Raw genomic sequence first — 24,870 nt, 5'->3', positions numbered from 1 at the left:
TATACTGCACCTGAAATCAGATGATGGAGATGAATTGCTCCTAATTTAAGTGTAAAAAATCTAATTCCATTGACACATCATCTTATTTATCTGCTCAAATCAAGGACAATTGCACTAATTTCAAGAAGATTTTTGCAGTGTATGCTGTGGACGCTATCGTGATGACATGATGATGATGTCTCTGTAGTTACCTGAACGCACTGGACCGGATCGCCCAGTCCACCTACCTTCCCACCCAGCAGGATGTGTTGAGGGTTCGAGTCCCGACCACAGGCATTATTGAATATCCGTTCGATCTCCAGAGCGTCATATTCAGGTGAGCGCAGAACGATGTGTTGATGATGTTGATATTTTTGTAGCAATCCTGATAAAAACAAAATGGGTCTAAACATTTTTTACTGTCACTTTTTGTTGGAAATTCAATTAAATTATTTCATGAAAAACTGCTTAAACCTTATTTTGTTATTTATATATATCTATATTTAAAAACATTCTTCATAATTTTCAGCCAAAGTGATTAGGGCCAATTGTGGAAGATCTTAAGAGCCAGTTGTGGCTCCAGAACCGCAGGTTGCAGACCCCCGTACTAAGAGGAGGGGGGTCTCTATGTCATTCAAACCTTAAGGTCAAAGGAGAACAGAAAGGGAGGGTAGGGCAACATTTCTAGCCGTGTGATCAACGTAAAAAAAAAAAAAGATAACTTACTAGAGATTTAAAGGAATGTCTCAGTTGCATCTATTTTTTTAGGAATTGATTAGAGAGCCAATAAGTGTAGCACCAATACCTTTTGCATAACAAATTTCCTAAAACAGAATTTTTATCCTAATATATAAACTTAAGTCAACGTTTACACATTTCTACCAGTGGTGCCAGTGAATGTGAAGAGTAATTATATTTAAATATTTTATATTTTAAGTTTAATATTTGGCCAGTGCAGCAGTTTTATTGCTGCTTTTACTTTTAGGTGTTTTTATGGTGTGTGTAAATAGTTGGGACCAGCTCTGGCTGATTCCTCTGACTCCTTGGTCCACTTCTTTCAGCATAGCGCTCCGACTCCATCTTTAAAAGTCGACATGTTATCTAAAAATATAAAAATATGTATTTCTGACGAGGCGTCTTTACATCAACATTAACAAAGAAGACAAAATAAATGTTCTTATGACTTCTACTATCCAAGTTTCTTCTTAGAGTCGCCATAGATGTTGATGGTTGTGGACAGGAGGGCTCTCCTCTACAGACTGCTGTAGAGCTGGGCGATATGGCCTAAAAATAAAATCTCAGGTTTTTTTCACAATACATCTTATTTATGATTTTAATCAATTTGTTTTCTTTAAAAAAAAAAAGACTGGAAACAACAATTAAATCATTCAAATAAACTGTTTTTATTTGACACGAAAAAATTAACAAACCAACATGAGTTTCCCTATTGAGCTTGAAGTGCAAACCTTCAAACAAGGCAAAATGAGTAAAATGTTCCACTTGAACAAAGATGAGTGTCCCTATTGTGATTAATAGTGCAATAACTTGCCTTTCACAAAACTCACGCAGCAGCTGCCTGTGAGACAGTGCTGAGGGAATAGGAGACCCAACACAGCTCTAGCAGTAAACTTTAGACAGATTGCTGCTTTCAAGTGAAGCTGCTAAATCGACAAAAACACAGAAATAAGTGGCTAGATTTATTTCTTGTCACTTTTTTTTTTTTTTTTAATAAAAAACGCTGGAGGGGGCTGAAAAGTCCCCAAATATGAGTCGGTAAGGAGGAAACACTGGACTGTCCCGTCTAGTTTTCCTTCTCTACCGAGAGCAGAGCTGCCCAGTAGCCACCAGTAGCTTCATACACTAGCCGTTCCACAGCAATACAGACAGAAGCCGGAGGAGTTGGTTCTTCAAAAGAAAGTAAATTTTAATGTTTTTATGATATTTAAATTCATTTTAAACTCTGTTTATAATAAAAAATTGTGTGCAAATATGCAGTAGCTATACTATATCTTATGCTTTACATTGTTTTAAGATGTTTTTGAATTGATTATGAAGGTATGGCAGCTTTTATTTTGGTGTGGCCGTGCGCCACGATCAATTACATGTAGCGGAAACCCTCGTCTTAAGGTTAAAAAGTTTCCTCTTTAGAGTGTACCCGCAATATATTTTCCTAGACATATATTCAACATTTCAAGCTTTTACCAAAACAATTTCCAATTAGGCAACAGTATTCAACATTTAAACTGACACATGCTCTTTTTTTATTTTTTTTTATTCATTATCTCTTAAAACAGACTTTTTTTTAAAGAACGGTTTTTATACATCTTTATTTATTTATTAAAAATATATATTTTTTTCTCTTCCTTCAAATTTTTATTGTGAATATAATGTAACATGCTCCTTTATGTATCTATTTATTGTCTTATAATGGAATTTTTATAGTAGTGTTTTATGTGTGAATGCAGTGTGACACATAGTTTGGACTATGTAGCAGCCAGAGTCTGTAACCCAAATCTAATTTCCTTTAGAACAATAAAGTTAATCTAATCTAATAATTTGAAATATATAGTTAGATGGAGGCTCAAGGGCTGTATTGGCAAACAAAAAGAATAAAAAAAAAATTGTAATTTATCCAAAAAATGATGTCTTCATAAATTGCAAACTCGAATTAATCGATTAAAAATGGATTTATCACCCAGCCCTAGACTGCTGCAGGGTGGTGGTAATGATGATGATGGATCTGCGGCTCTTACAGGATGGTGGACGTTGGGGGTCAGAGGTCGGAGAGGAGGAAGTGGATCCACTGCTTTGAGAACGTCACATCAATCATGTTCCTGGTTGCCCTCAGCGAATACGACCAAGTTCTGGTGGAGTCGGATAACGAGGTAATGATTTTTCTGGTGGGGGGGGGGGGGGGGGGGGGGGGGGGGGTTAAAGCCACGGGACCAAACACTGAATATTAATCATAAAGGGTTTTAAATGTTTGATATTCTCAGAACGCGAGACTGCGCTGAAGAATTGTAGTTCAAAGACTGAAAATGCTGTTTTCATCCATCTTGGCTGTGTGCCGCCTCTCCTCCCTCTTGGGAAGCATTCCTGAAAGGTCTGCCAGCTGCTGTGAAGGCCGCATCAGGCCACGTCACCTTCTTAGGACACTGTAGCCTTGGTGTTAGGCTGATAGAACCAGAGGAGTGCGTCTGCTCTCTTTATTACTGTGAGCCACGATATTACCATTTCATTTTAATGACATGGATAATCACTTAAACACTGACATCAGGTCCTGGGAGATCTAACCAACATGGCCGTCCTTCTCATCTTTTATCCTCCCTGCTCCGCCTTTGGTGTGCTCAAACATTTAGTACAATCTCTTCTTGATGAATCTGAGCGCAGATGTTTAATTAAACCATTAACTCTCTCTTTTTCTCTCTCTCTCTCTCTCCCGCTCCTTGTCTTTGTCCCACCTTCTCCAAACCACACCTACCTTCTTGTCCCCCTGTGCAGAACCGGATGGAGGAGAGTAAAGCTTTGTTTAGAACGATAATCACGTACCCCTGGTTCCAGAACTCCTCTGTGATTCTTTTCCTGAACAAGAAAGACCTGCTGGAGGAGAAGATCATGTACTCTCATCTGGTCGACTACTTCCCAGAGTATGACGGTGAGTGGCAGCAGCTTAGACGCTTTCAGTAACCAGCTTGGGTTTCCAACCCTGTTCAGCAGCAGCTCGCCCAGCTGGACAGTTGTTAGTTATGGGGCCTTCGTGTGAAGGTGCAACACGCTCAATGGATCTATCAAGCTGGAAACTTTTTTTTTAGGTTTTACAGGGTCCCTACCCAGTCTGGAAAACTCTGGAATCCATATCTGTATTTCCTGATAAATATGAGAGAATGTTCAATACTGTAGTCCTTATTCAGTTGTCTAAATGTTGTTTCCTTCCTTCCTGTCCTGTACCCTTCTTCTTTTCCCCCTATATGTCCTCTCATTCTGCTTGTACTCTCTTTATCTCCTTCTTTCCTTCCCTGTGTCCTAATGCCCCTGTGTCCCTTCTTCTTTCCTTATCCTACCATAATTGTATCTATCCTTCTTTCCTTCCTTCCTTGTCTATTTTCTTTATTGTGCCATTCTCCCTTTTTCTCCATTTGTCTTCTCATTCTTCCTTCCTTCTGTACCCTCTTTGTGTCTTTCCTTCCTTCTACGTGTCCTCTCCTGCTTGTTCTTCCTTCCTTCGCTGTGTCCTAACTCTCTTGTGTCCTTTCTCCTTTCCTCATCCTACCATCATTATCTTCCTTCCTTCATTCGTTCGTTCGTTCGTTCGTTCCTTCCTTCCTTCCTTCCTTCCTTCCTTCCTTCCTTCCTTCCTTCCTTCCTTCCTTCCTTCCTTCCTTCCTTCCTTCCTTCCTTCCTTCCTTCCTTCCTTCCTTCCTTCCTTCCTTCCTTCCTTCCTTCCTTCCTTCCCTCCTGTCAGTCCCTTGTTTTTGCTACCTCCATATATAAAGTTTGTCCACTACAGAAATATCTGCTCTAAGTTCGAAGTGAACAGATGTTAAGGAAAGAGAAATTTGGATTTTCAACTGAAAAAAAGCACTTATAACAATATCGGCTTTAAACTTACTACTAATAAAGGTTAATCGAATTAAAGATATGAAGTGAACAAAATGTCACATCATATCTTATCTGGATACATTCTTCACATCATAAAGGACATGTCGGTCACAGTTCAGCTCCGCCTTAAAGTTTAATGCATGTTATTCTTCTCTTGATTCTAAACAGAACCAGGGGTGAAATTATGAACATTATGCTTTAGAATGTGTACAACTAGCACTTTAGAAAATAAACTACGCTATAAAGTGATGTCATACATTATGGTAGAGGAGCATTTGTTTGCTCGCAGACAGCTAAACAACCAGCTGCTGCCCCCTGCTGGTGACTGGATAGAATGCAGGTTAGAATAAGCAGAACAGAAAAGAGTTCTGTTTGGGCGTCATGAGGAAGTTGTCATATTGGGGAATTAGAGAATTGTGCCCACAAGATTTGATCCACAGCTTCATATGGATAAATTTTAAATAAATAAAAATGTCAGCTTTCCTTTGACAAAATTTAAGTTTGTTGATGCTCGTGCTCATTAAGTTTATCGGATACATAAGATCAGGAAGTGACAGCAGCAAGCAAGAGGTCATTCTGGGTCATGTGCTGGTTGGTAAACTCCAGATGCTGCTTGTTTCTACCAGTTCCCGTTATTTTAATTGTTTTTTTTTTTTGTTATTATTGCTCTGACTCAAAACTAAAAGCAAGTAGCAATTTTTTGTAGTCTTAATAAATAACTTTATGTAAAGCCAACATTCTTGGCTTTTAATTGACATCTTTACTGACAATAAAACGTCTTTTCCTCAGAGTTGGAATGCAAACGTACACTATGTAAAAGCGCATGCATGGTAATTGAGAGTTTGTGGCTTCTTTCTGTTTTATAATTTTTCCTTTTAAGCGTCATGTATAAGCATTTGTTAATTGAGAGCAAAGGTAGCCATTACTTGATTTATAGCATTGTCCGGGTGAACGCCTGATTCTGATTGGCTGCAGGGTGTCCGTTAAAAAGTGTTGTGGGACACCTGTAAAAAAAGATTGTTTCTAAATTATTGCGCTGGCTCAAATGTTAGCTGGTAACGGCAAGACAGATGACGCTTGGGAACTCCTCACAACGAGAAATATTAAATAGTTCTCTCTATCGCTTCTTGTGAAAAACTTACGATTTTAATTGTGAAAAAAAAAACATTAAAGTATAAAAAATTTATTTAATATTTATTTCTTTTGTAAGTGGCCATGGTAAATGCGGGATAATGACCTCCGAGGTGTCCGTTATCGCTTTGGACGGTTCACGCCTTCGCATCATCCATTAATTTCTGATGAGCATTATCCATTAATAAAGCATTTACTACTAATAGTTTTAGAAAAGCAGCATTTAGTTTTTGAAGATGCCACCTATGGTTTCTTTAGAAAATACTAAAATACATGTAAAAATATTTCTAAAGGATTTATCTCACCGGGATAGCGACAAAAAGCATGTAAGATATGTTACTAGGAGTACTTCATCCTTTGAGCACTGACAGAATGACCATGTGTTCCTCCCTCTGCAGGCTCTCAGAGGGACGCCCAAGCAGCTCGAGAATTCATCCTGAAGATGTTTGTGGACCTGAACCCAGACAGCGATAAGATCATCTACTCCCACTTCACCTGCGCCACCGACACGGAGAACATCCGCTTCGTCTTTGCGGCCGTCAAAGACACCATCCTACAGCTGAACCTGAAGGAGTACAACCTGGTGTAGAGCACGGCTCCTCACCCACACGCTGACTGACTGGATCTGTGAAAAGATGGCTGACACACACACGCAAACACGCGCTTACAAATTATCTAAGGAAAACTAAATCTAACGGTTGCATAATACTAATTTATTAGCCCTTTGTTGACTTCTTGGTGCCCGAGGGATGAGACCCTTAAATGTTATCATGCTTTTTAAGGCGCTGATGGGGAGGCAGGAGGTTGGATATTTATAAGGAGCTGGGATCAGAGCTCCCATCACACCTGCCATTTTATAAACCCTTATTTTTGTTTTGCATCCTATGTCACGCCCCTTGTCTTTGTCAAGGTTCATCATGAAGCATTAGCTTAACAGGAAGTGATGCAACAGCTCTCTAATGGACAGCTCCGTTTTTTTCCCCTTTAATGCACCTGCCGGCTCGTCGCTTGTCATGTAGGCAAATATTGTGATTTTTTTTTTTTTTTTTTTTGATTTGATAATGATTTGACTTTATTTTTATTATAGTTGTAATATTACATTGACTTGGTACCATTTAATGAGCAGAGCACGGTTGAATGCGGCAGCGGCACATTCGCGGCATGTTCTGACGCAAACACGAAGCTCAGGACGAGAAGAAGCGATTGCAAGACGCTGGGCGACAAAGTGTGGGGAGTCCTTCCACAGTCCTTCCACAGACTGATGGGAGGAGAGGAGCTCAGGATTTCTGAACAATGTTGAACCGTGCCACATCAAAGCTTTTTTTTATTATTATTATTTTCTTTAAATTGATTGATTAATGTTCAATGTATTACCAATGCCAAAACAACCGAAGCGGCAAACTGCTGTAAAAAGTGTTGAGGAAAGGAAAGAAAGCAGGACAGTTGGGGCAGAAGGAACGGGCCGACATGTTGATCCTGCAGGTTATGAAGTGTTCAGCATTATGCCCCCCCCCACACCCCCCCCCACACACACACTCACTGTCCCCCTGCAGCATAAACAGACTCACCCTAGCTGTTTAGAGACAAGACAGCTGCTCCAGAGCACTGAACTTTCCCAGCTGTACCCCCCCCCCCCCCCCCCCCCCCCCCCACCACCACCACCACCACCACCACCACCGCACCCTTCACCTTGTGAACCTTCCAGTCCAATCACAGTTTAGCTGTGTGCTTGTGTCCAATCACAGCCCGGCTGTCCTGACTGTTGTAGCCGATCTAGAAGCTGAGGATGCATTTAGCTACTCTCTACAGAGGTGAAAGGGGCACCGTGTCGGTGTGCGGTTTGTACCAAAGTAAAGCCTTCCTTGTTTATATTTGGCACCTCTTTACATGCAATTCTCTATTTACTTTGGAGTATTTTTCTATTATTGCCCTACTACATAAGCCTGTAATTTACTTTTTTTGAGGCATAGTGCAATCATGAATGCTATAATCATTGTACATACATCTCTCTCTCTATCTATCTATCTATCTATCTATCTATCTATCTATCTATCTATCTATCTATCTATCTATCTATCTATCTATCTATCTATCTATCTATCTATCTATCTATCTATATATATATATATATATATATATATATATATATATATATATATATATATAAAATCTGTATGTTGCAGCATCTTTGTTGACTTTGTATTCATGGCTGTTTTAGGCAAATTGAATGTGCGGTATTGGAAATATGTAAATTTTTTAAAATCTATGTCCAACTGCTAATTAACTTTGGAAAGTGGAAAATGTAATTTACATGTTCTGTTTTGGTTTCCTCCCATTTGTCAGATGAGAATGTATATTTTGGTGTTATGTCACGTTTGTTTCTCATTCAAGGAAACATTGTTCAGCTTCAAAATGAGGAACTGTAATATCAGATCAGTGCTAATCGCAGCAGTTTTCTTTACATTTACTGTTGTTTTTTTATTCTAATTCTTAAGAAAGGGCAGTAATTAGACATAGTCCTCCTTAACATTCAAGATCTTCGCAGGCTTAAGAGCAGCACACGTTTTCTCATGATGCATGGCTGTCTGATTCTTGTTCATTTTGTTTAGGTCTTTATGATAAGTACTGATCAGATCTGGAGCCTTCCCTGCACCCGCTGTGCTCCTGAACACGCTCCTTACCCCTTCACACTTCCAGGCAACATGCTCAGTAGCATCAGAACAGTGGAACCAGGCACGGCAGGCAGAAGAGCTGTTGGGATTAAGTATTTTTGAAGGCCATGAAATATTTCATACTTTTCTACATAATGACACAGTCGGTGTTGAAATCAAGTGATTAATGTACAAAAACACAAACTTTAAGTAAAATGAATCATTTATCGGTGCTTTTCCTTTTTTTTTTTTTTTTTTTCAAAACTCTTTTGTCTCGATTGCCACTGTTTTATTTGAATGTACAGTATTATTTCTGATTTTATTTTATTTATATAACAAAAGAAAATACAGTTCATGTGTACATATTGCCTTATATAAAGCTGTGCCTCTGAAGTCCCTCGCATAGGCACTTGTTTTTTTTTTGTTTGTTTTTTGTAAGCGGGAAGTGAAGCTGATATAGCCGATAACGTCCAGTTTATTTTCGCCGTGGTGTTTTCTTTTACTTGTTCCCTGCTGTGAGAATCCCTGGGAACAGCTCTGAAGTGTAGCTCGTGTGGCACAACAGCAGGACATTATACGCACCTCATGAACGACCTGGAGTCATTTCTGTTCATTTCTGTCGTCGCATACGATAATACGATACATGTCTTAAATGTTGCTACCAGAGTGCATTATGATGCATCGGACTGTCTGGCACGGATTAAAACAGCATGGCGGTGTGCAGAATTAGTTTATTATTATTATTAATATTAATGCTACCTTCGGCTTTATTTTGACATCCAGTCGTCACTGCAGCTGGTAAAAAGCATTTTTTTCCCCAAAAAAGTTTTGGTTGGTAACCTGGCAAGCCAGATTTATCATTTATAGGACCCCACCTGCATATTATTAATCTGGGACTGCTAGTGACACCTAGTGGCCGTCTACCAAGGTTGGTTGCAGCCAATCTTGAAATCATCAAGATAATCACACTGATCTGGATAGTGACACTCATGACAATTGTGGATCCTGATAAAACTGATGTCATAGCAGCAGCTATGTGTGCGTCCTCCTGCGCTGCCATGGTTTTTTTTTTAGGTGGACAAACCACCGTTAAGGCTTAATTGCCATCTCGATCTACTGTTTAGCACCCTTAACATCTATTGGCATTCCTGGCAGATTTATAATAAGCTTTAAAATGTTTTATTGCTGAAGCCTAACCTCACACTGAAAGAAAATTGATGCAGTTGTGCATAGTTGGAGAATAAAATTGTCCAGCCTTGTTTTTTCTTTTTTTTTTTTACAGCTCCCGTTGCTTCAAACCTTCTAATTATGGCTCCGACTTTAGATATGAACAGATTTAGGCCAGTATTTTTTCTTTTGCCGTCATATTAAGATCAACCCATGCCTGCCTTACGTGAAGGATACAAATTATGTTTTTGTTTACATATGTAGGCAAATTCAAATGAATCCTCTTTAATCCTTTCCCAGTTATTAGTAAGAAACTCTGAGTAATCACAGGATTCAGATCCTTCCTATAAATGCTTAGCGGCTTTGTGCATGTTTCCACCAGTATTTTGGCAATTCATCTTTCTTGATTAGCTCAAAGCTTTTTTAAGATGGAAGGCCTCCCTTCCATCACCCTAATCATTAGCTTCTTCCACAGATTCTCAGATAAGATTTAAGTCAGGACTCTGGCTGCGCTGCTCCAAAGCGTGAATATAATTTCCAGTCAGAAGAAACGGTAAAGTTAAAAGAACACATCAAAGCTTAATTTGACCGGAGCTTTAATCATTTTGGGCTTAATTTTCTATATACAACTCTTATTGTCGGATTGTTTTCCCCTATATGTAAATGTACACGAATGAAAGGCTGGATTGTAAAAAAAAAAAAAAAAAGCTTTAAATTTTCACCATGGGTGCCAATAAGTGTGTCGGGTGCTGCAGGGTTCAGTATTTGCAGTGACCGCTGATCAGCAGCAGGGCCCACAGCTACACGCTGAACATATCTAAATGGGGGTGTGGCTTTGAGGCCGGATTCTAGTTTCAAGTTGTCGGTGCCGCTGACCCTTTGTTACACTATCGTAAGTACATTGCAAAAAAAAACAAACCTGAATTGTTCTTGTGAAAATATAAAGTGTGATAGAAGTCTGTGATCAAAATGAACAATCTCTTTATGTCCATGTCATTCTGAGCAGGTTTTCTCCTTTTTATATAGATTTTTTTTTTTTTTCCACATGTCTTTCGGCAAGCAGCTGATGAAGACTTCACGTCACCGGCAGCCTCTGCTGTTTAGATGTCCTGCAGTATGTTTCAGGGCAGGGACGTGTGTTGAGATCTGCCATGTTTGATTAAAAAGTCTCCATAAACTGCTCCAGTGTCAGATGCATGTTTCGGTCGCTCTCTGCTAACCTGCTGTGGGCCAGTTTCCTAATCTGGTCTTTTAACTCCTGCAGTGTTTCGGCTGAAAGCGTAGAGCTTTTCATCCATCCATCCATTATCTATGCACACTTAACCCTGTTGGGGTCGGGAGGGATGCTGGTGCCTATCTCCAGCGTTCAATGGGCGAGAGGCGGGGTACACCCTGGACAGGTCGCCAGTCTGTCACAGCAGGGCTTTTTAATTCAACTCAAATAATTAATTAATTTACTGGAGGTGAAAAACGAAAAGTTTGATAAAATGGTTCAAGATGGAAGAAGGGGAGAGACATAAGGGGTATACCTCATGTCACTTTTTAATCCGATTTTGATGGATTAAAAGTGGGCGGGGCGATTAAAAAGGGGCGGGGTTTATTTTTTAATTGACCTTTTAGGTGACCCTACTCACATGATCGTCACGTGACCCCGCTCGTGACCCTCATGTGACACCCTATCATTGACCCCTACCGTGACCTCCATATGACCCCACCACGTGACCCCTCATGTGACACCCCCCACATTAATCATTATTAAATTAATTATTCTTTTATTAATTGTATTATTATTATTTTCATTTATATTCATATCATTAATAATATTATTACTACTATCATTGATATTATTGTAATTATTTAATTCTGTTACGCATACCCAACCTTATTTAGTAGTATTATTGTAATCATTTAAAGTTATTTATAATTATTTAACTCCGGTATACATACCCAATCTTTTTATTAGTATTATTATGATTATTTTGAATTATTTAATTCCGTTACGCACACCCAATCTTTAAGGTGGGAGGAAATCAGTCTTTGTTTCAGCCGTAAAAGCAGTCAGACTCTGAATACTTAAAGTTTCAAAATAAAGATTAAAAATAAAACTATATAAATCGTTTAGACGCATAAGCTTCCCCATCCGGAATCTGTAAATAAAAAGCTCACGGTTCTCGCTCAGCCCAGAATCCTGCGATGCAACCCCTCAGCTCTCCCTGTAAACAGCAAGCGTTACTGACCGCTTACCAGTTGCAGCTTACAACATAATAAGTCCATACACTCTACAGGTCCCTGTCAGTTTGAGGGTCATAAGTTCACTCGGTCAGTAAGCAGTTAAAATAATACTCAACCTGTTCGAAGCGCCGCGCGGGAGGAGACACAAGGGGGGGAGATCTCGCTTTCTCTCAATCATCTGACCCCTCAACACAAAAACTGTCTCTTTCTCTACAACCCTCGCGCCGTCATGCTTAGTATTTATAAATAGGACACCCTGTCACAAAAAAAATCGACAGGATGTTGTATTTCACGCCTTTACGTATCCTAAAAATCCCCATCACGCGGACAAACACAATGCCTGTATTATCAATAATGTATATATAAGGCCCTCTTCCCACCTAACTGAATGCATGCACGGTGACTCCTACAAAACATGTCACAAGCGTCTTCTGCTTCGGTCCTCACTAACGCTCACATCCATGCCGCGGGTCAGAACGCAGGCCCCAACCTACAACATGGGATACGCTTCTTTGGTAAGTTCTAATGAATATATTCTAACGATTTTTAAGTTATATGTTGAATATACGGTGGGGGAATCCTCTCTATGACGCTACTGATCATGTGATACCGTAGTAATCTTCCTTGGGGAATCCCCCCTTACGCTTTTCGGCGGTGTAACAATATATGTTTAATTATTTTTCAGACCTCACAGGTGTGGAGCAAGAAAATGTACTTTTAACACCGTTGAACTACGGTAGGATTTACTTTCATAAAGATAGAGTATCTAAAGTATTTAAAGATACTAATATGTTGTTTTAACCATTTTCTTTTTATTCTTTTAGGGTTTTTAAATGGGAACGTTCTATAAGGTGAGGAAACACTGAGCTAGCAATATATTCCTTGTAATGGATAGCTTATGAAAAATAAGTGGTTTGCGTGTTCTTTCTGTGGGGTTCCTTGTTTGGTTCCTCAGAAGAACTTGAAGTAAAGCACACCTCCCTCAGTCCGGGTAAAGTTACAGAAATCTGCTTTTTCTTTCGCCCAACGGCAGCAAAAACGTTTTTGCAAAATTAGGGTTGGTTTGCTTTTCTACATTGAAACGTTTTACAACACTGTGTGTTTTAAAAGGGCATTTCTACCACAAAATCCAAGAATCGAACCCTTCCCATGAATACTGCCTCCTCTACAACCCAATTGACGGTAAAATATTTACTAGTGTTTATTGGAGTAATGCTTTTTTTTTAAAACAATGATTTTATTCTTCTGTTTTTGCCCCCAAAAAACAGTAAGCGGTCTAACCCAGACAGAAGGCTACAAAGAGATTTGCAATAAGGAAAACTGTCTCTCTTCAGCACACTGTGACAAAGACATTTATGTGTGAAATGTTTATCTCCCCTTTATTATAACTTTTTTGTTACCATCAAGGCTCAGTATAAAATTAAGCATTGTAAAAATGAAAAATGATTGAACTTTTTGGTGCTTACTGCTGTTTCTTGTTCTTCATTCAATTTTGCACAAATATCCTATTCCTCAATAAAGTATACATTAAAAGGGTGGCTCTTTTGGAAGTGGGTTTCTGTTAAAATGTTAATCTCTGTCCTGCAGTATCAACCAAATACACTTTATTTGTAAAGCACTTTTCAGTTCTGCCTCACATAGGTTAAAAACAAAACAGAGAAAAAGGTTATATGGATGAAAGTAATTTATGAGGAATGGCTGAAAAACAGTTGTGGAGTTTAATGAAGAAACTGCATTAAATATGAAAACTTAACACAAGCTATCATCATGAAAAAGCTAAATGTTTTAACAAGGTCTGCTGTAAATGTCACAATTGAAAAGACATAATACAAGATGTTGATTATGTCAAACTTCCATGAAGTTGAACTTATCTGCTGCAGATATCACGGGCTTCTCATTTTACCTCACTGTTGATTAATATAACACTTCACATACTAAAACATAGTTTTCTTGTTTAACAGAATTCTTTGTTTCTGAATTTTTACAACATTTTTTGAGTAAAATGTTTAACCTTGGCTGAACAGAAGATGGGTCTTATTATCGATATGTCCATAAATTCTAAAAGACGTCAACCAGCTTCTTGGGAGTCAGGGTAGGAAAAAAAAAGCCTACTCTGTGCAACCATCACAAACTGAAAACCTAACTGTTCTGGGACTTAGACTGGAACTGTGTGCTTCGGTCAGAAGAGTCTAAGCTTTAGCCTTTTGGAAACAAGCACTGCAGCAGGGTTTGGGGTCAAACAATGCATTAAAGGTTGTGGTTGTAACATGACAAAATGTGAAAAACTTCCAGAGGTTTTGAATACTATCTTATTTATTAGTAAATTAAATCTACCTGTGTATCGTTTTGTTTCTTTGTTGTTGTTTTTTTGGAGCCAAGGATTTCGGCATATCTGTTTCAGAGATTGGTTTCTAAATCTGGTTTACTGAATAAAACATAGAAAGTCCACTATTACCATCCTTAAAGCAGTCAGCTTCACCATGATAGCACGTTAAAATTCATTGCGTTTAAATAAAAATAAACAAAAGTAAATTGTAACAATATGGTTCTAATTCATCAGATCTTGACTAATTTAACCTTTTTCCTACTAGGTTTCTAAACATTGAATGCTTTTTCTCAGGATTCCAAAGTGTGTATAACCAATAAATCAGTTTTTCTCACTAATCTCTAATTTTGTATCTTAAATGAAATATTTCTTCAAAGGAGCAGCTAAAATGTTCTTTCTTCTTCTTTTTCTAAAAATTAAAGTCACACACTATTACACCCCAAAAGTTTTTTTTTAATATCTCACCTTTTATTTATATATTTCGGTAAACCCATAGTCTGTTACAGACGTTCAATTTATCTTTGGATCCTCTAAAGAATCATCAAGGTCTTTTCTTAGCTAAAAGCATTAACTGAGTAGGTCAGTAATACGGGGCTGCTAAGAGCAAAATGGATTTAACTATAAGATGTAAGAATGTATAGACATTTTTAGATGATACTCTTCCACTTCATATTTTTATTTTTGGGTCTCATGTTTAGCTTGATTTCTATATGTTATGCCGCTACTGCTCGATAATTCCCCAATTCCCGGATGAATAAAGTATATCATGTGTTATTTGAGTTTGTCCAAATGAAATGATGCTCTGTGAAAACAGGGCTTTCGCTGTATAATGAAAATGTATTATCGGCACACCATCACTTTGTTCCTGGTGTACTTTTAATACACGTAACTGCCGTATGCATGTATCAGTTAAATATCAGCTAACGTTCTTACAGTGTGAAAGACTTCCATTTTAAATACATTAATGATGAAACTATATAAAAATGATTTCAGTGTAGTCTGAAAAGTTATTTGAGTAATTTAATTGAAAGTTTTATAATGTATTGATTACATTTTTATGTAAAATGTCACAAAGTAAAGGCTTCATGATAAGAAACACTGCACAAAAAGATGCGTATTTGTTTTGTCAATGTTGTTAAATCTGACTATACCAGATATTCTTTTGATTATTTGACTCCATTCTGATTTCTGTTTCAAATGAACAATCCTTTATAATTTCAGCACATAGTCTCTTGCAACTAGGTCCTCCAAATGCAAACCGTTAATGCTATAAAATAATAACTTGGGTGACATTCGTAAGCGGGGCTGGTAAACAACTTAGCAGGTTTTTAACCACTGAAATTAGACCCCTGATAAACTTCATACTATCCGTCCTCTTTACCCAACACAGATTCAAAGTCCATACATTTTCTGACCCGCTTAATCCCTCATGGGGTTGCTGGTGCCTATCTCCAGCATTCACTGGGCAAGAGGCGGGGGTACACCCTGGACAGGTCGCCAGTCTGTCGCAGGGCAACACAGAGACAAACAGGACAAACAACCATTCACGCACAAGGAGAATTTAGAGAGGCTAATTAACCTAACAGTCATGTTTTTGGACTGTGGGAGGAAGCCGGAGTAGATTCAAAGTCTGATAAGCAATAAAATATTTTTCTGCAAGATTACCCTAAAGGAGTAATAACCGGCGGGTTTTTATAGCATATATGCCGTAAAGTGACACACACACCCTGACCTATTTGACACCTTAGCCCATAGCCCAGAAAAAAGTGAGTGCCTCATTTTACATTCAAGTCCTCACCTTACTAGTAAAATTAGCAAAAAATTTTGTCGCTCAGCTGCAAGTACAGGGAGGCTAAAGTTACTATCCACACTCGTATTGTATGTTGGGTTCTTACAACTACAAAATACAACTTTAGAAAGAAAAAAAAAAGACTCAGATTTTCAGGTTTTAATTTGATATTTTTCCATAAATCGACGTACGATACAATTTTACTAACACTATCAATCTGGCTGAAGCCCTACATGAACGTAGGCCTATTCATTTGTTGTCGTTAAGCGTGAACTGCACTGATTTTTCCTCAATCCGGCGCTGCTCTGTAAAGACGGTGAATAATCAACAGTCCTGGGGGATTGTGATCCCTTTCATCCGTACTTCAGAGCCTAAATGCTGAAAATATGCTAACTTTACAGGTTAAAATCTCTTAAAAAGTCAGAAGATTGGTACCGTTGGCATTTCTGTGGTGAAGCTCAAAGTGGACGTTCAAGCTTCATTTGATTAAACATTTACGCCAATGATTTGTAGATTTTATCAAAGCGGTTGAATGCAAACTCTATAAAACAGCGGCGTTCACAGAGGGTTGCTGGGTCTAGTTGTGTTTGTAAATTAGATGAAAACTAAGAGAAACTTCCATCCTCCACAAAACTCCACCTTTAGTTCAGGGTTCATCCTTAAAACTCTGCCTTCCTACCAGGGGTCCGTTTCTACCCACTTTTAGCCCCGGATCCTGCAGCGGAGATGTAGCTTTAGGGGGTTTTACAACACTGGTTTAGCTGTTAGAGAGTCTGGTGTTCTGCGGCTGCCTTTGATTTCACAACAAAATCCAACAATTTTGTGTTTGTCAGCAGTTTTGTCGAGTAAAAGAAGAAGTTTAGACAATTACTGCCATCATTCAACAAGAAAAAAGCCACTTCCAAACCCGTTGATTTGACCTAAGCTCCCCCCAACTAAATATGACCCCGGATAGAAAGCCCCAGCCTTCTCTAGTCGTACACAAAAGCAAGACCTCAAATCTGAATTCACAACAAGCAGCAACGGAAACACATTTTGTGTTTTTGTATAAAGTAAGTATTTCACTCTTTTTAGTTACAGTTAGAAAAAAGAAAGAAATAATGAAACCACCTTCCAAGCAAGAATCACTGAAATTTAAAGCTAGATGTATGAAACAACAACTTTAACACAGATGATAAACTCTACATTCAAAGCCAACTTAACTGGACACAACTTGACTGAAGAAATGCACACAGAAACGTGGGCAAATAGGAAATTATTGTATATATCGCATTTTACAATACCATAACTCTTATTTTAAGCAAGTTTGAATGACCAGTTATCATCATCAAGTAATTTACCTTGCAAACATTTATATGTAAAGAGCACAATACGTGTTGAGCATGTGCTGCTGTGCAGGTTGGTGTAGGTGACAACATCTGAACACCTGAGCTTCATCTGAAATGATTAAAAAACTAACTTTGAACTAATGCCGGTCATCTGTGTCACAGAGCAGAGTCTGAGTGAGATTTGTTGCTAATTCGTATTTTACGAGGAATTTGTTTTGGCAATACAGCGAACAAACGTAGAAGTAGCGTGAACAATACAAAACGAATCAAAGCTGTATAGGCAAGAACACCTATTTGCAGAGGAAGAAATGACCGATGTTTACACACTCATTATTCCGAGTTTGTGTTGCATTGCAACAGATTGAGATCGTTGGGATTCAAGACAGACAGAAAAAAACTATGTGGAAAAGCTGCCACCACCATGTTTCACAGTGGGCATGGTGCATACAGAATGCGGTGTTAGTTTTCCAGCCCACCAGTTTTTCAGTGTTAGTCTGATCAGGCCAGTGTCACACTTTAAATGGGACTAAAGACTCTTTCAATATATAATATGTCATAAAGGTCGGATTTGCAGTGTAGGATGTGCCCGGGAAACCTCCAAATAAAGGCCCTTTAAAGGCATCTGGATCAGACATTTAAATTACCCCCAGTTGACTCCTCTCCTCTATCTGTAAAAATCAGACATTTGACTTCTGAGTAAAGATGGAAGGTAGCATAGGTCTGGTTTACTAAGGCCACAAGCACTTATGTGCAAATGAAGGATAAGCTTACTCTGCCATTTCATATCTTTTACAGTGTTATTTCTAAAGGCAGATAACCCTGAAAAATCACCTCTGGATTTTTATTTTGCGATTGTCTCAAAAAGAATTTAGAAATTGAAAGGTATAAGAGGCAAAGGCAATTTGGATAAGCAAGAACCATATATAAATAGAAATGTACAATGGATGCAAAGGCATTTGTACTACTTGAACTGTTTTGCATTTTGTCAAATTATGATTACAAATGTCAGTGTATTTCATTGGTATTTTATGACATTGACTCGTACAAAGTAGTGCATAATTGTAATGTGGATAGAAAAGAATCTGTGGTTTAAAAAGTGGTTTTCAAATGTAAATCTGAAAAGTGTGGACTGCATTTGTATTCAGGGCCTGATATTCCAAGATAAAAAGAAATGGCTAAATTCTAGTCAACACAAAGCTTATTGTTCAATTGAAATCGGAAAGTGAAGGGCATACCCTTACCAGGACATGGTCGTCAGCCTAAACTGACGGGCTATCACTCGGAGAAACATCTCCTACTTTAAATTTATTTTTCATAACTACCTTGAATGTAGTTAATCACCGGGAATGCAAAAAAAATTAAAGCAAATTAAAACTTTAACAAAGAAATAACCAAAATACCAAGCAAAATGTCTCCCAGGGAGTACAATGTGCCTCATCGATACATAGGTTATTATCTTATTTCAGACTTTTGTTTTCTTTCTGATCCCTTTGGCAATGCAAATTCAGTTATTAATGCTTTTAAATATATACAACGTTCCAAATCTCTACTTTTTAAAAGTGACTTGACTCATAAGTATTTATCAGCACCAGCCATGATTTTAAATTTATGAACTTCTAGTGTCTACCCCTGGAATTCAGCATCGACAACAGTGTCCAAAACAAGATTAGAATTACAATTTTAACCAGTGTTGTGTAGTAACGAAATAAAAATACTTCACTACTGTACTTAAGTATATTTGGAGAAGTTTATACTTTTCTCGGGTATAAATTTTTTTGATAACTTTTACCTCACTATATTTCTGAACTTAATTGCATACTTTTACTCCAATACATTTTCACAAATCTCACTCAACACCTAGTTGCTCCCCCCAACTAAATATAGTTGGGGGGAGCTTAGGTCAAATCAACAGGTTTGGAAGTGGCTTTTTCTTGTTGAATGATGGCAGTAATTGTCTAAACTTCTTCTTTTACTCGACAAAACTGCTGACAAACACAAAACGGTACCAATCTTCTGACTTTTTAAGAGATTTTAACCTGTAAAGTTAGCATATTTTCAGCATTTAGGCTCTGAAGTACGGATGAAAGGGATCACAATCCCCCAGGACTGTTGATTATTCACCGTCTTTACAGAGCAGCGCCGGATTGAGGAAAAATCAGTGCAGTTCACGCTTAATGACAACAAATGAATAGGCCTACGTTCATGTAGGGCTTCAGCCAGATTGATAGTGTTAGTAAAATTGTATCGTACGTCGATTTATGGAAAAATATCAAATTAAAACCTGAAAATCTGAGTCTTTTTTTTTTTCTTTCTAAAGTTGTATTTTGTAGTTGTAAGAACTCAACATACAATACGAGTGTGGATAGTAACTTTAGCCTCCCTGTACTTGCAGCTGAGCGACAAAATTTTTTGCTAATTTTACTAGTAAGGTGAGGACTTGAATGTAAAATGAGGCACTCACTTTTTTCTGGGCTATGGGCTAAGGTGTCAAATAGGTCAGGGTGTGTGTGTCACTTTACGGCATATATGCTATAAAAACCTGCCGGTTATTACTCCTTTAGGGTAATCTTGCAGAAAAATATTTTATTGCTTATCAGACTTTGAATCTACTCCGGCTTCCTCCCACAGTCCAAAAACATGACTGTTAGGTTAATTAGCCTCTCTAAATTCTCCTTGTGCGTGAATGGTTGTTTGTCCTGTTTGTCTCTGTGTTGCCCTGCGACAGACTGGCGACCTGTCCAGGGTGTACCCCCGCCTCTTGCCCAGTGAATGCTGGAGATAGGCACCAGCAACCCCATGAGGGATTAAGCGGGTCAGAAAATGTATGGACTTTGAATCTGTGTTGGGTAAAGAGGATGGATAGTATGAAGTTTATAAGGGGTCTAATTTCAGTGGTTAAAAACCTGCTAAGTTGTTTACCAGCCCCGTTTACGAATGTCACCCAAGTTATTATTTTATAGCATTAACGGTTTGCATTTGGAGGACCTAGTTGCAAGAGACTATGTGCTGAAATTATAAAGGATTGTTCATTTGAAACAGAAATCAGAATGGAGTCAAATAATCAAAAGAATATCTGGTATAGTCAAATTTAACAACATTGACAAAAAAAATACGCATCTTTTTGTGCAGTGTTTCTTATCATGAAGCCTTTACTTTGTGACATTTTACATAAAAATGTAATCAATACATTATAAAACTTTCAATTAAATTACTCAAATAACTTTTCAGACTACACTGAAATCATTTTTATATAGTTTCATCATTAATGTATTTAAAATGGAAGTCTTTCACACTGTAAGAACGTTAGCTGATATTTAACTGATACATGCATACGGCAGTTACGTGTATTAAAAGTACACCAGGAACAAAGTGATGGTGTGCCGATAATACATTTTCATTATACAGCGAAAGCCCTGTTTTCACAGAGCATCATTTCATTTGGACAAACTCAAATAACACATGATATACTTTATTCATCCGGGAATTGGGGAATTATCGAGCAGTAGCGGCATAACATATAGAAATCAAGCTAAACATGAGACCCAAAAATAAAAATATGAAGTGGAAGAGTATCATCTAAAAATGTCTATACATTCTTACATCTTATAGTTAAATCCATTTTGCTCTTAGCAGCCCCGTATTACTGACCTACTCAGTTAATGCTTTTAGCTAAGAAAAGACCTTGATGATTCTTTAGAGGATCCAAAGATAAATTGAACGTCTATAACAGACTATGGGTTTACCGAAATATATAAATAAAAGGTGAGATATTAAAAAAAAACTTTTGGGGTGTAATAGTGTGTGACTTTAATTTTTAGAAAAAGAAGAAGAAAGAACATTTTAGCTGCTCCTTTGAAGAAATATTTCATTTAAGATACAAAATTAGAGATTAGTGAGAAAAACTGATTTATTGGTTATACACACTTTGGAATCCTGAGAAAAAGCATTCAATGTTTAGAAACCTAGTAGGAAAAAGGTTAAATTAGTCAAGATCTGATGAATTAGAACCATATTGTTACAATTTACTTTTGTTTATTTTTATTTAAACGCAATGAATTTTAACGTGCTATCATGGTGAAGCTGACTGCTTTAAGGATGGTAATAGTGGACTTTCTATGTTTTATTCAGTAAACCAGATTTAGAAACCAATCTCTGAAACAGATATGCCGAAATCCTTGGCTCCAAAAAAACAACAACAAAGAAACAAAACGATACACAGGTAGATTTAATTTACTAATAAATAAGATAGTATTCAAAACCTCTGGAAGTTTTTCACATTTTGTCATGTTACAACCACAACCTTTAATGCATTGTTTGACCCCAAACCCTGCTGCAGTGCTTGTTTCCAAAAGGCTAAAGCTTAGACTCTTCTGACCGAAGCACACAGTTCCAGTCTAAGTCCCAGAACAGTTAGGTTTTCAGTTTGTGATGGTTGCACAGAGTAGGCTTTTTTTTTCCTACCCTGACTCCCAAGAAGCTGGTTGACGTCTTTTAGAATTTATGGACATATCGATAATAAGACCCATCTTCTGTTCAGCCAAGGTTAAACATTTTACTCAAAAAATGTTGTAAAAATTCAGAAACAAAGAATTCTGTTAAACAAGAAAACTATGTTTTAGTATGTGAAGTGTTATATTAATCAACAGTGAGGTAAAATGAGAAGCCCCTGATATCTGCAGCAGATAAGTTCAACTTCATGGAAGTTTGACATAATCAACATCTTGTATTATGTCTTTTCAATTGTGACATTTACAGCAGACCTTGTTAAAACATTTAGCTTTTTCATGATGATAGCTTGTGTTAAGTTTTCATATTTAATGCAGTTTCTTCATTAAACTCCACAACTGTTTTTCAGCCATTCCTCATAAATTACTTTCATCCATATAACCTTTTTCTCTCAGTTTAGTTATTTTTTTAACCTATGTGAGGCAGAACTGAAAAGTGCTTTACAAATAAAGTGTATTTGGTTGATACTGCAGGACAGAGATTAACTTGTAATAACAGAAACCCACTTCCAAAAGAGCCACCCTTTTAATGTATACTTTATTGAGGAATAGGATATTTGTGCAAAATTGAATGAAGAACAAGAAACAGCAGTAAGCACCAAAAAGTTCAATCATTTTTCATTTTTACAATGCTTAATTTTATACTGAGCCTTGATGGTAACAAAAAAGTTATAATAAAGGGGAGATAAACATTTCACACATAAATGTCTTTGTCACAGTGTGCTGAAGAGAGACAGTTTTCCTTATTGCAAATCTCTTTGTAGCCTTCTGTCTGGGTTAGACCGCTTACTGTTTTTTGGGGGCAAAAACAGAAGAATAAAATCATTGTTTTAAAAAAAAAGCATTACTCCAATAAACACTAGTAAATATTTTACCGTCAATTGGGTTGTAGAGGAGGCAGTATTCATGGGAAGGGTTCGATTCTTGGATTTTGTGGTAGAAATGCCCTTTTAAAACACACAGTGTTGTAAAACGTTTCAATGTAGAAAAGCAAACCAACCCTAATTTTGCAAAAACGTTTTTGCTGCCGTTGGGCGAAAGAAAAAGCAGATTTCTGTAACTTTACCCGGACTGAGGGAGGTGTGCTTTACTTCAAGTTCTTCTGAGGAACCAAACAAGGAACCCCACAGAAAGAACACGCAAACCACTTATTTTTCATAAGCTATCCATTACAAGGAATATATTGCTAGCTCAGTGTTTCCTCACCTTATAGAACGTTCCCATTTAAAAACCCTAAAAGAATAAAAAGAAAATGGTTAAAACAACATATTAGTATCTTTAAATACTTTAGATACTCTATCTTTATGAAAGTAAATCCTACCGTAGTTCAACGGTGTTAAAAGTACATTTTCTTGCTCCACACCTGTGAGGTCTGAAAAATAATTAAACATATATTGTTACACCGCCGAAAAGCGTAAGGGGGGATTCCCCAAGGAAGATTACTACGGTATCACATGATCAGTAGCGTCATAGAGAGGATTCCCCCACCGTATATTCAACATATAACTTAAAAATCGTTAGAATATATTCATTAGAACTTACCAAAGAAGCGTATCCCATGTTGTAGGTTGGGGCCTGCGTTCTGACCCGCGGCATGGATGTGAGCGTTAGTGAGGACCGAAGCAGAAGACGCTTGTGACATGTTTTGTAGGAGTCACCGTGCATGCATTCAGTTAGGTGGGAAGAGGGCCTTATATATACATTATTGATAATACAGGCATTGTGTTTGTCCGCGTGATGGGGATTTTTAGGATACGTAAAGGCGTGAAATACAACATCCTGTCGATTTTTTTTTTGTGACAGGGTGTCCTATTTATAAATACTAAGCATGACGGCGCGAGGGTTGTAGAGAAAGAGACAGTTTTTGTGTTGAGGGGTCAGATGATTGAGAGAAAGCGAGATCTCCCCCCCTTGTGTCTCCTCCCGCGCGGCGCTTCGAACAGGTTGAGTATTATTTTAACTGCTTACTGACCGAGTGAACTTATGACCCTCAAACTGACAGGGACCTGTAGAGTGTATGGACTTATTATGTTGTAAGCTGCAACTGGTAAGCGGTCAGTAACGCTTGCTGTTTACAGGGAGAGCTGAGGGGTTGCATCGCAGGATTCTGGGCTGAGCGAGAACCCTGAGCTTTTTATTTACAGATTCCGGATGGGGAAGCTTATGCGTCTAAACGATTTATATAGTTTTATTTTTAATCTTTATTTTGAAACTTTAAGTATTCAGAGTCTGACTGCTTTTACGGCTGAAACAAAGACTGATTTCCTCCCACCTTAAAGATTGGGTGTGCGTAACGGAATTAAATAATTCAAAATAATCATAATAATACTAATAAAAAGATTGGGTATGTATACCGGAGTTAAATAATTATAAATAACTTTAAATGATTACAATAATACTACTAAATAAGGTTGGGTATGCGTAACAGAATTAAATAATTACAATAATATCAATGATAGTAGTAATAATATTATTAATGATATGAATATAAATGAAAATAATAATAATACAATTAATAAAAGAATAATTAATTTAATAATGATTAATGTGGGGGGTGTCACATGAGGGGTCACGTGGTGGGGTCATATGGAGGTCACGGTAGGGGTCAATGATAGGGTGTCACATGAGGGTCACGAGCGGGGTCACGTGACGATCATGTGAGTAGGGTCACCTAAAAGGTCAATTAAAAAATAAGCCCCGCCCCTTTTTAATCGCCCCGCCCACTTTTAATCCATCAAAATCGGATTAAAAAGTGACATGAGGTATACCCCTTATGTCTCTAAGGGGAACTGATCAATGATCTTTGGGATAGTTACTGAGCGTTATGTAGGTTGAAGCTGCTCCTTGATTTTCATTTTACACTGGATAGATTCCAGGTCTACAGTATTTCTCGTTCACAGTAACACCTGATTCAACTCACTTCCAGCTTTAGCTTAAACTCACCGTATTATCTTAAACTCATGTTTTTGGACTGTGGGAGGAAGACAGAGAAAACTAGCGCTTGGAAAAGTGTCAGAGGCCCTTTGCTTTGTTGACATTGTCTTTATTTTTATTTCCCCGGGATTTCTTGAAGGTATTAAAAGTAATTATCTGAGCTTCTTCCTCATACACTAGTGAACAATGTTTTTTTTTTTCTTCTTCTTCTTTGTCATACACTGAATGC

General features: G+C 37.7%; 1 protein-coding gene and 2 long non-coding RNA genes across 3 annotated transcripts in view; 2 read left to right on the top strand and 1 right to left on the bottom strand.

The window, feature by feature from the left end:
• LOC105915982 (guanine nucleotide-binding protein G(q) subunit alpha) overlaps window positions 1-6,936 on the top strand; it is a 32,175-nt gene extending 25,239 nt beyond the window's left edge. The window contains exons 4-7 of the mRNA XM_036143776.1: window positions 188-316; window positions 2,735-2,864; window positions 3,481-3,634; window positions 6,108-6,936. Coding sequence (XP_035999669.1) covers window positions 188-316; window positions 2,735-2,864; window positions 3,481-3,634; window positions 6,108-6,298 — 604 coding nt within the window. The 3' untranslated portion in view covers window positions 6,299-6,936. The remainder of the gene's footprint in view (window positions 1-187; window positions 317-2,734; window positions 2,865-3,480; window positions 3,635-6,107) is intronic.
• A 4,518-nt stretch (window positions 6,937-11,454) lies between these two features.
• On the top strand, window positions 11,455-13,155 carry LOC118564772. Its single transcript, XR_004932033.1, has 3 exons — window positions 11,455-12,495; window positions 12,584-12,941; window positions 13,028-13,155. It is a non-coding gene; the product is annotated as an uncharacterized LOC118564772 (long non-coding RNA).
• Window positions 13,156-22,368: 9,213 nt separating this feature from the next.
• Window positions 22,369-24,071, bottom strand: LOC118564771. Its single transcript, XR_004932032.1, has 3 exons — window positions 23,029-24,071; window positions 22,583-22,940; window positions 22,369-22,496 (listed from the first exon to the last, which is right to left on the bottom strand). It is a non-coding gene; the product is annotated as an uncharacterized LOC118564771 (long non-coding RNA).
• Window positions 24,072-24,870: the final 799 nt, after the last annotated feature.

This window comes from Fundulus heteroclitus, chromosome 12 (assembly GCF_011125445.2).
Source record: "Fundulus heteroclitus isolate FHET01 chromosome 12, MU-UCD_Fhet_4.1, whole genome shotgun sequence".
Taxonomy (NCBI): Eukaryota; Metazoa; Chordata; class Actinopteri; order Cyprinodontiformes; family Fundulidae; genus Fundulus; species Fundulus heteroclitus.
Note: the sequence above shows the minus strand (reverse complement) of the source record. Positions and strands in the feature narration are given on the sequence as shown.